An 18,007-nucleotide genomic window follows, 5' to 3' on the forward strand; every position below is an offset into this window, starting at 1 on the left:
TGTACTCCGCCCAGCTTACATATACCCTGATGTACTCCGCAGTTTACAGCTTACATATACCCTGATGTACTCCTCACAGCTTACATATACCCTGATGTACTCTGCACAGCTTACATATACCCTGATGTACTCCGCACAGCTTACATATACCCTGATACACTCCACCCAGCTTACATATACTCTGATGTACTCCGCACAGATTACATATACCCTGATGCACTCCGCCCAGTTTACATATACACTGATGTACTCCGCACATATTACATATACCCTGATGTACTCCTCACATATTACATATATGCTGAGGTACTCCGCACAGTTTACATATACCCTGATGTACTCCGCCCAGCTTACATATACCCTGATGTACTCCGCCCAGCTTACATATACCCTGATGTACTCCGCACATATTACATATACCCTGATGTACTCCGCCCAGCTTACATATACCCTGATGTACTCCGCACAGCTTACATATACCCTGATGTACTCTTCACAGCTTACATATACCCTGATGTACACCTCACATATTACATATGCCCTGATGTACACCTCACATATTACATATACACTTATAAATTCCGCACAGCTTACATATACCCTGATGTACTCCTCACAGCTTACATATACCCTGATGTACTCCGCCCAGCTTACATATACCCTGATGTACTCCTCACAGCTTACATATACCCTGATGTACTCCTCACAGCTTACATATACCCTGATGTACTCTGCACAGCTTACATATACCCTGATGTACTCCTCACAGCTTACATATACCCTGATGTACTCTGCACAGCTTACATATACCCTGATGTACTCTGCACAGCTTACATATACCCTGATGTACTCTGCACAGCTTACATATACCGTGATGTACTTCTCACATATTACATATGCCCTGATGTACTCTGCACAGCTTACATATACCCTGATGTACTCCGCACAGCTTACATATACCCTGATGTACTCCACACTGCTTACATATACCCTGATGTACTCTGCACAGCTTACATATACCGTGATGTACTTCTCACATATTACATATGCCCTGATGTACTCTGCACAGCTTACATATACCCTGATGTACTCCGCACAGCTTACATATACCCTGATGTACTCCGCACAGCTTACATATACCCTGATGTACTCTTCACAGCTTACATATACCCTGATGTACTCCGCACAGATTACATATACCCTGATGTACTCCACACAGATTACATATACCCTGATGTACTCCGCACAGCTTACATATACCCTGATGTACTCCGCACAGCTTACATATACCCTGATGTACTCCGCACAGCTTACATATACCCTGATGTACTCTACACAGCTTACATATACCCTGATGTACTCCGCACAGCTTACATATACCCTGATGTACTCCTCACAGATTACATATACCCTGATGTACTCCGCACAGCTTACATATACCCTGATGTACTCCGCACAGCTTACATATACCCTGATGTACTCTACACAGCTTACATATACCCTGATGTACTCTGCACAGCTTACATATACCCTGATGTACTCCTCACAGATTACATATACCCTGATGTACTCCGCACATATTACATATACCCTGATGTACTCCGCACAGCTTACATATACCCTGATGTACTCCACACAGTTTACATATACCCCAATGTACTCTGCACAGATTAAATATGCCTCCGATATTATAAGCTGAAATAGCAGTAAAACCCCAAACAAGACTACTACCAAGCAAAATTTACGCTCCAAAAGCCAAATGGCGGTCCTTCTGAGCCTGACTGTGCCCAAACAGCAGTTTATGACCACATATGGGGTACTACTGTACTCTGGAGAACCGCTTAACAATTTATAGGGTGTGTGTCTCCAGTGGCACAAGCTGGGCACAACATATTGGTCACTGAAATGGCATATCAGTGGAAAAATGGCAATTTTCAATCTGCAACATCCAATGTGCACTAATTTCTGCAAAACACTTGCGGGGTCAAAATGCTCACAATACCTCTAGATTAATTTATTCAGGGATGTAGTTTCCAAAATAGGGTAATTTTTTGGGGCTTTCCACTGTATTGGTACCTGAGTTCAATGCAACATGGTGTCAGAAAACTAATTTTGCAAAATCTCCACTCCAAAAACCAAATTGCGCTCTTTTCATTGAGAGCCTTGCTGTATGTCCAAATAGCAGGTTATGACCACATGAGGGGTATAGCCTTACTCGGGAGCAATTTCTTTACAAATGTTGGGCGGCTTTTTCTCCTTTATCCCTTGTGAAAATGAAAAAATTCTACTTTTTAGTGGAAAAAATGTTAAAGAGGCTCTGTCACCAGATTTTGCAGCCCCTATCTGCTATTGCAGCAGATAGGCGCTGCAATGTAGATTACAGTAACGTTTTTATTTTTAAAAAACGAGCATTTTTGGCCAAGTTATGACCATTTTCGTATTTATGCAAATGAGGCTTGCAAAAGTACAACTGGGCGTGTTGAAAAGTAAAAGTACAACTGGGCGTGTATTATGTGCGTACATCGGGGCGTGTTTACTACTATTACTAGCTGGGCGTTGTGTATAGAAGTATCATCCACTTCTCTTCACAACGCCCAGCTTCTGGCAGTGCAGCACTGTGACGTCACTCACAGGTCCTGCATCGTGTCGGCACCAGAGGCTACACTTGATTCTGCAGCAGCATCAGCATTTGCAGGTAAGCAGCTACATCGACTTACCTGCAAACGCCGATGCTGCTGCAGAATCATCTGTAGCCTCTGGTGCCGACACGATGCAGGACCTGTGAGTGACGTCACAGTGCTGCACTGCCAGAAGCTGGGCGTTGTGAAGAGAAGTGGATGACACTTCTATACACAACGCCCAGCTAGTAAAAGTAGTAAACACGCCCCGATGTACCCACATAATACACGCCCAGTTGTACTTTTACTTTTCAACACGCCCAGTTGTACTTTTGCAAGCCTCATTTGCATAAATAAGAAAATGGTCATAACTTGGCCAAAAATGCTCGTTTTTTAAAAATAAAAACGTTACTGTAATCTACATTGCAGCGCCGATCTGCTGCAATAGCAGATAGGGGTTGCAAAATCTGGTGACAGAGCCTCTTTAATATTAATTTCTACGACCTAATTCCAATAAATTTAGCAAAAGACATCTGAGGTCTAAGTGCTCACTATACCCCTAGATTCCTTAAGGTGTGAAGTTTCCCAAATGGGGTCACTTTTGGGGGGGCTCCTATTGTTTTGGCCTTTTGAAATGTGACATGGCACCCGAAAACCATTCCAGCTAAATTTGAGCTCCATCCCTTTTGAGCCCTGCAGTTTATGACCACTTATGGGGTATTGCCATAATCGGGAGGAATTGCTTTTCAAATGTTGGGGTACTTTTTCTCCTTTATTCCTTGTAAAAATTGAAAATGCCCACGTTTTATTGGAAAAAAATTAGCTTTTCAAATTCATAGCCTGATTCCACTAAATTCATCAAAAAAAAGTGTGGGGTCAAAATGCTCCCTGTACCCCTAGATAAATTCCTTCAGGGGTGTCGTTTCCAAAATAGGGTCACTTTTGGGGGTTTCCACTGATTTGGTCTCGCAGGGGCTTTGCAAATGTGAAATGGCGCTGCAAACCATTCTGACAAAATTTGAGCTCCAAAAGCCAAATGGTTCTCTTTCCCATCTAACCCCTGCCGTGGGTCCAAACAGCAGTTTATTGCCATATATGGGGTATTGCTGTGCTCAGAAGAGGTTGCTTTAGACATTTTAGGGTACTTTTACTCCTTTATTTATTGTGAAAAAGGAAACATCTGAGCTATAACTACATTTTATTATAAAAAAAAAAATATGTAACTTTTCAATTTCATGGCCCAATTTCACTAAATTCGGCAAAAAAGCTGAGGGTCAAAATGCTCCCTATACCTCTAGATAAATTCCTTCAGGGGTGTAGTTTCCCAAATGGGGTCTTAGCAAAACTTGAGCTCCAAAAGCCAAATGCCGATCCTTCCCTTCTGAGCTTTGCCATGTGTCCAAACAGCAGTTTATTACCACATATGGGGTATTGCCGTAATCGGGAGAAATTGCTTTTCAAATGTTGGGGTGTTTTTTGTGGAGATTTTTATTTTCACTGCCTCACACTAAATTCAGCAAAAATCCTATGGGGTCAAAATGCTCACTATATCACAATACCAGAATTTGGACTGCGATACCGATACTTTGTGTGGTATTACCATGTTCCATACCAAAACGATACTTTACAAACAGTAATAAAAACAAAATAAGTTCTTCCATTTTCTGATGTGAGGCACGTGGTTTGATGAATTTTGAATGTGCCTCACATTAATAGTAATTAACCCCATCATGTTTCTCAGTCATAATGGACAACATTGGGTTAATGTGTAAGGTACAATTACTATTACTATTTACTATTAATGTGAGGCACATGGAGGTTAAATTCATCACACCTCGTGCCTTATATTAATAAGTGAAAGAAAGAAGTTTTTATTTTATTTTTTTACAGCGTATACATCATAAATGACGCCACAAATTTGTTGTGCAGGTTATTACGGCCGCGCTAATATCGAATGTGTGTATATTTTATGTATTGAGACTTATTTTAATGTTTATTGCAAAAAATGTGTATGTGTATTTTTTTTATTTAACATTACTTTATGTTTTTACTTTTATTTTTAAACTTCAATGTACTAGCACATATCTATATGCCAGTACATTAGCCTGTGTACGGATAGTACACAGGCAGTTTTTAGGCCATACCTAAGTATGCCCTAACAGGAAATATGGTAAGAGAGTCCTGGGGTCCTTCAATGTCCGCCCATATATGGTATGTCCCTCAATCGCGTCACAGGGAAGCGTCACAGGGATTTCCTGTGACGCAATCCAAGGGTCAGCCCCCCTTCTCATTTACCCCTTGAATGCTGCGGTCAGCTTTGATTGCAGCATTCAGGGAAATAGCGGCAGAAATGGGAGGTTTCCCTGATCTCCGCCGTTAGGGCGGGGCTGCGGCTGTGTGATACAGCCATTGCCCCGCTCCTGACAACAAGTGCACGCGCGTTCAGCATGAGGTGATGTGGCCGGCGCCGCACTAATGAGCGGTGGCGCCGGCACTGAAGACAAAACTTGTGGGTGTTTTGTAATGTACCCGCCATGTTCTGTCTTCAGTGCTGGCGCTCATTAGTGTAGCGCTGGTCGCATCACATCATGCTGACCGCGCGCGCACTTGTCAAAACTCAGGAGCGGGGCAATGGCTGCATCACACAGCCGCAGCCACGCTCTCAAACATTTATGTGTTGCAATGAAATACATGAATTAACGGTATCGAACCATTTGAGGATGCACGGCATCAAAACAGTATCGAAATTTCGATGCATCGTGCATCCCTACTATACCCCTTAACAAAAGAAAAGAACGTTCAAAAAATGATGTAAACATAAAGTAGACATATGGGATATGTGAACTAGTAACTACTATTACTATTACTATTTGTTTTACAAGCAGATACATCTAAATTTAGAAAAGTGCTAATTTTTGCAAGTTTTCTTGAAACTTTGGTGTTTTTCTCAAATAAATATTGAATTTATCGACCAAATTTTTTCACTAACACAAAGTACAATAAGTCACGAGAAAAAAAATCTCTGAATCCTTTGGATAGGTAAAAGAATTCCAAAGTTATTACCACATAAAGTAACACATGTCATATTTGAAAAAATCGGCTTTGTTTTTAAGGCCAAAACAAGCTGTGTCCTGGAAGGGTAAACGGAAGGGTATTTTGTCCACGACTGTATGTAGTTAAATATATCTATTGTTCCATGTAACCAGCCAGTTCAGTCTGTGAGACGCTCACTGTAAATTTATTAATGGGATTAGTGACAGGAAGACTATAAAAATCTTCGCCTCCATGATCAATACTTTCTCATATTCTGTATTCCAGTACTGAGAACCTTCAGACTTAGGCTGCGTTCACACAACCTATTTTCAGGCGTAAACGAGGCGTAATATGCCTCGAATTAACGCCTGAAAATACGGCTCCAATACGTCGGCAAACATCTGCCCATTCATTTGAATGGGTTTGCTGACGTACTGTGCCGACGACCTGTAATTTACGCGTCGTCATTTGACAGCTGTCAAACAACGACGCGTAAAATGACTGCCTCGTCAAAGAAGTGCAGGACACTTCTTTGGACGTAATTTGAGCCGTTTTTCATTTAATTCAATGAAGAACAGCTCTAATTTACGTCCGTCAATGACGCCACGCAAAATGCGAGGACGAGAAATTACGGAGCTGTTTTCTCCTGAAAACAGCTCCGGAATTTCAGACGTAAATGCAGTTTACGTGTGCACATACCCATACTGTGTTTCAAGCATCTCATTCAAAGGGTGACTTGGTTCCTAGGCCCGATGTAAAATCTGCAACTGGGCCCCCAACTTCATATGCAATTTTTAGTGCCGGTGTAATTTTATGCGGCAGGGGAATCATTTGGCCACCTCAGGCTCCAGTTTCCAAGTACCACTACAACTCTTGTACCTCATATACTTACACCCTGATGTCACTTCACAGTTATGTCAAGAGCCTGGCCTATGCATACAATGGTAAGCCATCCAAGGTATATCACAGTACAGCAGGGGCGTAGCTAGAGGCTCATGGGCCCCGATGCAAAAATTTTTACTGGGCCCCCCCCCCCCCCGCAAACTTCTCATGGCCGACGGTCCGCTTTCAGCTGAATCGCTGGGTCTCCTAAGTGACCCAACAATGCAGCACTAGCAGCCGGGGCGTCACTAAGGCTGGGTTCACACACACTATTTACGGACGTAATTCGGGCGTTTTAGCATTGAATTACGTCCGAAAATGCGGCTCAAAAGCGTCGGCAAACATCTGCCCATTCATTTGAATGGGTCTTACGATGTTCTATGCCGACGGTCATTTTTTTTTACGCGCCGCTGTCAAAAGGCGGCGCGTAAAAAAGTGCCTGTCACTTCTTCAGACGTAAATGGAGCCGTTTTCCATGGACTCCATGGAAAACCAGCTTCAATTACTTCCGTAATGGACACAGCAAAAGACGCCTGCACATGCCATTACGGCTGAAATTACGGTGCTGTTTTCTCCTGAAAACAGCACAGTTTTTTCAGCCGTAACGGACGCTGCCGTGTGAACATACCCTCAGGGCTTAAAATGTCCGGGAAATAGCCCCAATACATATGTGTCCGCCCAAAAAAAAAGTGAGTATATGAGACAGCATAGCATATCTATAGCACTACGACCCTATAAACTATGGATAGGATTAGATACAGTGGCTGAGCAGACAGTATCACACATGATAGGATTAGATACACAGCTCAGCAGACAGTATCACACAAGATAGGATTAGATACAGTGGCCCAGCAGACAGTATCACACATGATAGGATTAGATACAGTGGCTCAGCAGACAGTACCACACATGATAGGATTAGATACAGTGGCTCAGCAGACAGTACCACACATGATAGGATTAGATACAGTGGCTCAGCAGACAGTATCACACATGATAGGATTAGATACAGTGGCTCAGCAGACAGTACCACACATGATAGGATTAGATAGTGGCTCAGCAGACAGTATCACACATGATAGGATTAGATACAGTGGCTCAGCAGACAGTATCACACATGATCGGATTAGATATAGGGCCCAGCAGACAGTATCATACATGATTGGATTAGATACACAGCTCAGCAGACTGTATCACACATGATAGGATTAGATGCAGGGCCCAGCTCGCTGACATTGCGGCTCCAGCGCTGGACCCAGGATAGGTAAGAATAATAATTTTGCTTCTTTATGTGTTACTGATTATTTTTGTGTGTTTGTATTTTTTACAGGTTCGGTTGTTGGACTTCGGATACGAGGACTTCAATGACGGCGTTTTTTTTATTCTCAATAAAATGGTTAATGAGGGTTGTGTTTTTTTATTTCAATAAAATATTTTTTCTATGTGCTTGTATCTTTTTAAACTTTATTATCACCGCCTTAGTAATGGCCGCTGGATGATTGACAACCTCCATTACTAAGGCGGGGCTTAATGTTAGCCGGTGCAGAGGCTACACTAACCCCCATTATTACCCCGGTACCCACCGCCACCAGGGGTACTGGGAAGAGCCGGGTACAAACCAGTACCCGACCATCTGTAGTGACGGGCAGGCACCGGGGTGGCCGCAGGCTGGTAGTATTAGGCTGGGGAAGGCCAAAAACAGTGGCACCTACCACCCTGGTAATGTTGCCTGCTGCTGCTGTGTTGTATCTGGCTGGTTATGAAAATTGGGGGGGACCCGACATCGTTCTTTCCAATTATTATTATTATTATTTTTTTTTTAAATGACGTGGGGTCCCCCCCATTTTCATAACCAGCCAGATACAATAAAGCAGCAGCAGGCAGCATTACCAGGATGGGAAGGGCCACTGTTTTTGGCCTTTCCCCTCCTGATAATACCAGCCTGCGGCCACCCCAGTGGCCGACCATCACTACAGATGGTCAGGTACTGGATGGTACCCGGCTCTTCCCAGCACCCCTGGTGGCGGTGGGTACCGGGGTAATAAAGGGGGTTAGTGTTAGCCTCTGCATCCGCTAACACTAAGCCCCGCCTTAGCAATGGATGCTGTCAATCAGCTGGCGGCCATTACTAAGGCGGTAGTAATATAGTTTTAAAAAAAAACACAAAGACATAGAAAAAATATTTTATTCAAATCAAAAAAAAAACACACAACCCTCATTAACCATTTTATTAATAAAAAAAAAGCTGTCATCGAAGTAGTCCTGGAATCCGCCGTAGTCCAATGACCGAACCTGTAAGAAAACACACAAAAAAAAAGATTAGTAACACATGTGTTAGGGTATGTGCACACACACTAATTACGTCCGTAATTGACGGACGTATTTCGGCCGCAAGTACCGGACTGAACACAGTGCAGGGAGCCGGGCTCCTAGCGTCGTACTTATGTACGACGCTAGGAGTCCCTGCCTCGCTGCCGGACAACTGTCCCGTACTGAAAACATGTTTACAGTATGGGACAGTTGTCCTGCAGCGAGCCAGGGACTCCTAGCATCGTACATAACTATGATGCTAGGAGCCCGGCTCCCTGCAGTGTGTTCGGTCCGGTACTTGCGGCCGAAATACGTCCGTCAATTACGGACGTAATTAGTGTCTGTGCACATACCCTAAGGCTTAGATACAGGGCCCATGTGTGATACTGTCTGTGGGACCCTGTATCTAAGCCTACCACAACGTAGGCTTATATACAGGGTCCAGCAGACAGTAATCTTATACAGTATAAGATTACTGTGTGCTGGGGCCCTGTATCTAAACCTACAGTGTGGTAGGCTTAGATACAGGGCCCAGCAGACAGGATCACGCATGGGCCATGTATCTAAGCCTACCATGTGATTGGCTTAGATACAGGGCCCAGCAGACAGGATCACACAATCTGTGATCCTTTCTCATGGGCCCCCTAAGCCTGCTACATCGTAGGCTTAGGGGTTGTACAGTCCCTAAACATTGATGGCCTATCCTCAGGATAGGCCATCAATAGCTGATGTGTCACCCGGGACCCGCAAATCAGCTGTTTTGAAGGGGCCGCAGCACTCGTACGAGAGCTGCTTCCCCTTCATTTCACTACTCGCCCACACTGTGAATCGCCGACACCGATTCACAGTGTGACCGGAATGAAGTGACAGGAATGAAGGGGAGCAGCTCTCGTACGAGTGCTGCGGCCCCTTCAAACCAGCTGATTGGTGGGTCCCGGGAGTCGGACCCCGCCAGTCAGGGCTAACCTTACCTTCCTATTCGGCCGCGGCGGGAGTTCTGTAGTCTCGATGCTGTGCGCGGCGCATAGCACTGTGACGTCATGCGCTGCGCACAGCGCTTGACGTCAGGGCCTCCGCTGCGATCCGGAACCAGGAAGGTAAGTAAAGTATGTTACTATAGTAACAGGGGCCCGCGGCCCGAGTTACTATAGTAACTTTTTATTGATGTGGTGCGGGGGGCCGTGGGCCCCCCTGGCTTCGGGGCCCGGTCGCAATTGCGACCGCTGCGACCCCTATAGCTACGCCAGTGCAGTACAGGGTTAAGGAACACTGATGTCCCAGTAATGGGATAGTCAACGTAGTGATGTCACAGTACGGGATAATAAACACAGTCATCTGACAGTAAGGATATTACACGTAGTGATGTCACATTATAGGGTGAATGCACAAAGAGATGCCACAGTACAGTATATTAAATATAGTGATGTCATAGTACAGGGATAATAAACACAGGGATAACTTAGAAGAGGGATAATAGTGACAGTGCATGTATGATGCATAGAATGATGTCACAGTACAATAATCATGGTCACTGTGTGTCACAATACATGGATAACGAAAGATATGTCACAAAACAGTAGTAACAATCAGTGATGTCACAGTTCCAAGAATAAGCACTGTTATTCCCTTAGGGTATGTGCACACACAAAATAAAAACGTCTTAAAATACGGAGCTGTTTTCAAGGGCAAAAAGCTCCTGATTTTCATACGTTTTTTAATCAAACTCGCGTTTTTCAGGGCTTTTTTACGGCCGTTTTTTGGAGCTGTTTTTCTATAGAGTCAATGAAAAACGTCTCCAAAAAGGGCTAAAGAAGTGACATGCACTTCTTTTTCGCGGGCGTTTTTTATTGTGGCCGTTTTGAAAAACGGCCGCGTAAAAAACGCCCCGTCAGAACAGAACGCCGTATTTCCCACTGGGCAGATGTTTGGAGGCGTTCTGCCCCAATTATTTCAGCCATCTTTCGGCCCGAAAAACGTCCGGAAATAGCTTGTGTGAACATACCCTGATGTGACTGTTGGGCTTCTCAGGCCCTGCCTAGTGCCTAGGTGGTACTGCAACCTCTGCACCCTCTATTGTTATGATCCTTATCAAACATATATAAAATACGTTTTTGTTTTTTTATCTTTCTCTTTTCTAAATGTTGTAAACCTTACATAAAAACTATAGGAAAAGTGTATTGATAAATACAGGGAAAGAACTGTTAGAGGAATAATCAGATTAATCACTTTGTGTTGGATGTGATACAGTATATTCCATGTCAGTGACCTTTCTACTATGGGTGATCTCCTGAAATATTTCCCATCCTGCAACTCCTGTTCTTCAAGTGAGTGTCATCAGTCTCCCCTTATTCTCCCCTCAGCAGAACTTTATATTGAGGTTTATGGAAGATTATTACTTAGGCCTCAACCAAGTCTTCCTGTAAGTTCACAATGCCATAAAGATACAGGTTATTTCTTTTACCCGGAGGATGTACCAGGACTGTTTGCTCGATCCCTATTCAAAAACTATGTAGAAATATGAAATAGAGAAGGCTACCTAAAGCTGGACTTACCTGAATATTGTGGGCAATCTCCTCACGGTTTGACAAGATGCTGGAAAGAGTTTGTGTTCCCAAGATGTTCCTCAGCGTTGTCTGAGCCAGCTGGGCAGTGGCTAAGTGAACGTTGTTGACGTTTGCCACAGATTTGATGGCATTCTCAATCTTGTAATATACAACCCCATCAACTGTGGTTGTCACTGAATCCTTAGTAAGGATCTAAAATAAAATAGCACAGATTCAACGCAAAACTTCATAATAAAAGTGCATAAACACTAATACTAGTACTAAACACAAAAGTGACAGAGAATCACTAAGGCCTCATGCACACGACCGTAGCCATGTGCACGGCCGTGGTTTTTGGGTCGGACGACCGCGGAGTTTCACCCGCGGGCCATCTGCAAATCGCGGGCCGTGCACATGGCCGCGTGAATTGATTTCTATGAGCCTGGACCGCAGCCGTAATAAGACATGTCCGTTCTTTTTGCGGTCCAGGCTCTTGTGTGATTTCAACGGGAGGTCAGAGGCGGAAGCCGTGGCAAAAAAGGGCCTGCCGCTTTTTCCCGTGAGCGGCCAGAAGCCGCATGGGAAAAAAACGCATTTGCCTCTCATTGAAATCAATAAGTAGCGATTTTGGCAGTTTTTTGGCACCTATTCCGACGTTCCCGTCAAAGTTCTTAGGTCGTTCATAAACCAACTATTATGTTTGTGAACATTTTCTCCAAACCTTTTCTACTGTAGTCATGGAATAGACTGTATAGCTCTACATTAAGACTGAGATTCCCTTATTTAAATGCAAAATGTGGCTTTTCTGGGCAGGTTATCTAAGATTTATTTGTATGTTACAAGTGGTTTTATTATCAATGGAGCAAGTAAAGGCCAATACTGGGGGAATACAAGACCATATATCAAGATGACGTACGTACCGTACGTCGTTTTATCACTATTGTGTTTCTAGCTACATAAGCTCTAACTGTAAAGGATCTGCCAGACACAGCTTCTGTGTCGAAGCCCGTGGTTAATCAGTCTGCATCTGCTCTTAGGTCTGTTAGAGTGACTCGATCTGCTACCACTCAGGCTGGTAGGCTGAGGAGTGCGAGAACCTATCACAGCCTGGCCAGATGGTTCTAGCTCCCGCCCCCGGTCTATGTATACCTTCATTTGCTTCTTGTCTTTGCCTGTGATTCTCTCTTGTTTCCTGGCTCTGCTGTTCCAGCTATTACTATTGACCTCAGCTTCATTTTGACCCTGGCTTTACTGACTACGCTCCTGCTCTGCGTTTGGTACCTCGTACACTCCTGGTTTGACTCGGCTCGTTCACTATTCTTGTTGCTCACGGTGTTGCCGTGGGCAACTGCCCCATTTCCCTTAGCTTCTGTGTACCCTTGTCTGTTTGTCTCTCGTGCACGTATTGAGCGTAGGGACCAGGGGCGTAGCTAGAGGCTCATGGGCCCCGATGCAAAAATTTTTACTGGGCCCCCCCCCCCCCCCCGCAAACTTCTCATGGCCGACGGTCCGCTTTCAGCTGAATCGCTGGGTCTCCTAAGTGACCCAACAATGCAGCACTAGCAGCCGGGGCGTCACTAAGGCTGGGTTCACACACACTATTTACGGACGTAATTCGGGCGTTTTAGCATTGAATTACGTCCGAAAATGCGGCTCAAAAGCGTCGGCAAACATCTGCCCATTCATTTGAATGGGTCTTACGATGTTCTATGCCGACGGTCATTTTTTTTTACGCGCCGCTGTCAAAAGGCGGCGCGTAAAAAAGTGCCTGTCACTTCTTCAGACGTAAATGGAGCCGTTTTCCATGGACTCCATGGAAAACCAGCTTCAATTACTTCCGTAATGGACACAGCAAAAGACGCCTGCACATGCCATTACGGCTGAAATTACGGTGCTGTTTTCTCCTGAAAACAGCACAGTTTTTTCAGCCGTAACGGACGCTGCCGTGTGAACATACCCTCAGGGCTTAAAATGTCCGGGAAATAGCCCCAATACATATGTGTCCGCCCAAAAAAAAAGTGAGTATATGAGACAGCATAGCATATCTATAGCACTACGACCCTATAAACTATGGATAGGATTAGATACAGTGGCTGAGCAGACAGTATCACACATGATAGGATTAGATACACAGCTCAGCAGACAGTATCACACAAGATAGGATTAGATACAGTGGCCCAGCAGACAGTATCACACATGATAGGATTAGATACAGTGGCTCAGCAGACAGTACCACACATGATAGGATTAGATACAGTGGCTCAGCAGACAGTACCACACATGATAGGATTAGATACAGTGGCTCAGCAGACAGTATCACACATGATAGGATTAGATACAGTGGCTCAGCAGACAGTACCACACATGATAGGATTAGATAGTGGCTCAGCAGACAGTATCACACATGATAGGATTAGATACAGTGGCTCAGCAGACAGTATCACACATGATCGGATTAGATATAGGGCCCAGCAGACAGTATCATACATGATTGGATTAGATACACAGCTCAGCAGACTGTATCACACATGATAGGATTAGATGCAGGGCCCAGCTCGCTGACATTGCGGCTCCAGCGCTGGACCCAGGATAGGTAAGAATAATAATTTTGCTTCTTTATGTGTTACTGATTATTTTTGTGTGTTTGTATTTTTTACAGGTTCGGTTGTTGGACTTCGGATACGAGGACTTCAATGACGGCGTTTTTTTTATTCTCAATAAAATGGTTAATGAGGGTTGTGTTTTTTTATTTCAATAAAATATTTTTTCTATGTGCTTGTATCTTTTTAAACTTTATTATCACCGCCTTAGTAATGGCCGCTGGATGATTGACAACCTCCATTACTAAGGCGGGGCTTAATGTTAGCCGGTGCAGAGGCTACACTAACCCCCATTATTACCCCGGTACCCACCGCCACCAGGGGTACTGGGAAGAGCCGGGTACAAACCAGTACCCGACCATCTGTAGTGACGGGCAGGCACCGGGGTGGCCGCAGGCTGGTAGTATTAGGCTGGGGAAGGCCAAAAACAGTGGCACCTACCACCCTGGTAATGTTGCCTGCTGCTGCTGTGTTGTATCTGGCTGGTTATGAAAATTGGGGGGGACCCGACATCGTTCTTTCCAATTATTATTATTATTATTATTTTTTTAAATGACGTGGGGTCCCCCCCATTTTCATAACCAGCCAGATACAATAAAGCAGCAGCAGGCAGCATTACCAGGATGGGAAGGGCCACTGTTTTTGGCCTTTCCCCTCCTGATAATACCAGCCTGCGGCCACCCCAGTGGCCGACCATCACTACAGATGGTCAGGTACTGGATGGTACCCGGCTCTTCCCAGCACCCCTGGTGGCGGTGGGTACCGGGGTAATAAAGGGGGTTAGTGTTAGCCTCTGCATCCGCTAACACTAAGCCCCGCCTTAGCAATGGATGCTGTCAATCAGCTGGCGGCCATTACTAAGGCGGTAGTAATATAGTTTTAAAAAAAAACACAAAGACATAGAAAAAATATTTTATTCAAATCAAAAAAAAAACACACAACCCTCATTAACCATTTTATTAATAAAAAAAAAGCTGTCATCGAAGTAGTCCTGGAATCCGCCGTAGTCCAATGACCGAACCTGTAAGAAAACACACAAAAAAAACGATTAGTAACACATGTGTTAGGGTATGTGCACACACACTAATTACGTCCGTAATTGACGGACGTATTTCGGCCGCAAGTACCGGACTGAACACAGTGCAGGGAGCCGGGCTCCTAGCGTCGTACTTATGTACGACGCTAGGAGTCCCTGCCTCGCTGCCGGACAACTGTCCCGTACTGAAAACATGTTTACAGTATGGGACAGTTGTCCTGCAGCGAGCCAGGGACTCCTAGCATCGTACATAACTATGATGCTAGGAGCCCGGCTCCCTGCAGTGTGTTCGGTCCGGTACTTGCGGCCGAAATACGTCCGTCAATTACGGACGTAATTAGTGTCTGTGCACATACCCTAAGGCTTAGATACAGGGCCCATGTGTGATACTGTCTGTGGGACCCTGTATCTAAGCCTACCACAACGTAGGCTTATATACAGGGTCCAGCAGACAGTAATCTTATACAGTATAAGATTACTGTGTGCTGGGGCCCTGTATCTAAACCTACAGTGTGGTAGGCTTAGATACAGGGCCCAGCAGACAGGATCACGCATGGGCCATGTATCTAAGCCTACCATGTGATTGGCTTAGATACAGGGCCCAGCAGACAGGATCACACAATCTGTGATCCTTTCTCATGGGCCCCCTAAGCCTGCTACATCGTAGGCTTAGGGGTTGTACAGTCCCTAAACATTGATGGCCTATCCTCAGGATAGGCCATCAATAGCTGATGTGTCACCCGGGACCCGCAAATCAGCTGTTTTGAAGGGGCCGCAGCACTCGTACGAGAGCTGCTTCCCCTTCATTTCACTACTCGCCCACACTGTGAATCGCCGACACCGATTCACAGTGTGACCGGAATGAAGTGACAGGAATGAAGGGGAGCAGCTCTCGTACGAGTGCTGCGGCCCCTTCAAACCAGCTGATTGGTGGGTCCCGGGAGTCGGACCCCGCCAGTCAGGGCTAACCTTACCTTCCTATTCGGCCGCGGCGGGAGTTCTGTAGTCTCGATGCTGTGCGCGGCGCATAGCACTGTGACGTCATGCGCTGCGCACAGCGCTTGACGTCAGGGCCTCCGCTGCGATCCGGAACCAGGAAGGTAAGTAAAGTATGTTACTATAGTAACAGGGGCCCGCGGCCCGAGTTACTATAGTAACTTTTTATTGATGTGGTGCGGGGGGCCGTGGGCCCCCCTGGCTTCGGGGCCCGGTCGCAATTGCGACCGCTGCGACCCCTATAGCTACGCCAGTGGTAGGGACCGTCGCCCAGTTGTAAGCCGTCGCCTAGGACGGGTCGTGCAAGTAGGCAGGGACTGAGTGGCGGGTAGATTAGGGCTCACCTGTCTGTCTCCTTACCCCATCATTACATAATCACAGGCCCATATACCTTTTTTACCCTTGTTCCTACTACTATGGACCCCCTTGAGACCCTGGCTCAGCAAATGCAGGGTCTCTCCCTACAAATCCATGCCCTGGCTCAGAGGTACGACCAGCGTGATGCTAACCAGCTAGTGCCCTCCACCTCACCTCTTGAACGCCATCTCAAGTTGCCTGACCGGTTCTCAGGGGAGCGGAAGACTTTTTTCTCCTTTCGGGAAAGTTGTAGACTCTATTTCCGTCTAAGTCCCCACTCCTCAGGTTCTGAGAGCCAGCGAGTGGGTATAATTGTCTCCCAGCTCCAGGATGGCCCCCAAGAATGGGCCTTCTCCTTGGCCCCTGACGCCCCTGAACTTTCCTCTGTTGACCTTTTTTTTTCCGCTCTCGGGCTCATCTATGACAAGACTGCCTTTGCCGAGAGTCAGCTGGTGACCTTATGTCATGGTAAGAGACCCGTTGAGGAGTACTGTTCTGACTTTAGGAAGTGGTGTGTAGCTTCTCGGTGGAATGACCCTGCCTTGAGGTGCCAGTTTAGATTGGGTCTGTCGGACGCCCTGAAAGACCTGTGAGTTAGCTATCCCTCTTCTGACTCTCTAGATCAGGTTATGGCTTTAGCGGTACGTCTTGACCGACGTCTCAGGGAACGACGACTTGAACGTTTTTGTGCCTTCTCCTCTGGCTCCCCCATGATGGCTCCCGAGGTTCCGTTGCTTCGTTCTTCCCCGGAAAACTTGGATGAACCAATGCAACTCGGGGCCTCCATGTCTCCCCAACAACGTAGAGAGCTCCGCCGGAAGAATGGTCTCTGCTTCTACTGTGGGGATGACAAGCATCAAGTGAACAACTGTCCTAGGCATAAGAATAAGCAGCCGGAAAACTTCCGTGCCTAAGTGACCATCGGGGAGGTCGCTTGGGCGCTCAGGTATTTCCCAGAAGTATGAAACCTAATAAGATCTTGCTTCCCTTTCAGGTCTCTTTTGAGGGTAGGTCTGCCACCGGCAGTGCCTTCGTGGATTCAGGGTCTTCTGCTAATATTATGTCTGTGGAATTTGCTATGTCTCTAGCTATGTCATTGATTGATTTTCCTAAACCTGGCCCGGTAGTGGGTATCGACTCCACTCCAGTTGCTAATGGTTATTTTACGCAGCATACCCCTGTTTTTGAACTCATTGTTGGCTCCATTCATTTGGAGCAGTGTTCAGTACTGGTGATGCAGGGATTATCGTCCGATTTGGTTTTAGCCCTTCCCTGGTTGCAGGTGCATAATCCCACGTTTAACTGGAGTACTGGGGATCTTACTAAATGGGGTAATGAATGCATGACGTCCTGTTTTTATGTTAATTTTATTTCTCTCCCTGAGGAGGTGAACACTCTACCTGAGTTTATTCAGGACTCCGCTGATGTTTTTTCTAAAAAGGCCTCTGAAGTGTTACCTCCTCATAGAGAATACGAGAATACGATTGCGCAATCGATTTGGTAGCAGGAGCTAAGCTCCCTAAGGGTAGGATATTTAATCTCTCTTGTCCTGAACGTGAAGCCATGAGAGAGTATATCTAGGACAGCCTGGCCAAGGGTTACATTCGCCCCTCTACTTCTCCGGTAGGTGCT

The 18,007-nt window shown here is 45.6% G+C and overlaps 1 protein-coding gene across 1 annotated transcript in view; it reads right to left on the bottom strand.

The window, feature by feature from the left end:
* The window catches only part of STOML3 (stomatin like 3), a 79,795-nt gene that overhangs the window by 18,604 nt on the left and 43,184 nt on the right, over nt 1-18,007 (bottom strand). Inside the window, exon 5 of the mRNA XM_075851055.1 lies at nt 11,396-11,599. Coding sequence (XP_075707170.1) covers nt 11,396-11,599 — 204 coding nt within the window. The remainder of the gene's footprint in view (nt 1-11,395; nt 11,600-18,007) is intronic.

The sequence above is a fragment of the Rhinoderma darwinii genome, chromosome 2 (assembly GCF_050947455.1).
Source record: "Rhinoderma darwinii isolate aRhiDar2 chromosome 2, aRhiDar2.hap1, whole genome shotgun sequence".
Lineage (NCBI taxonomy): Eukaryota > Metazoa > Chordata > Amphibia > Anura > Rhinodermatidae > Rhinoderma > Rhinoderma darwinii.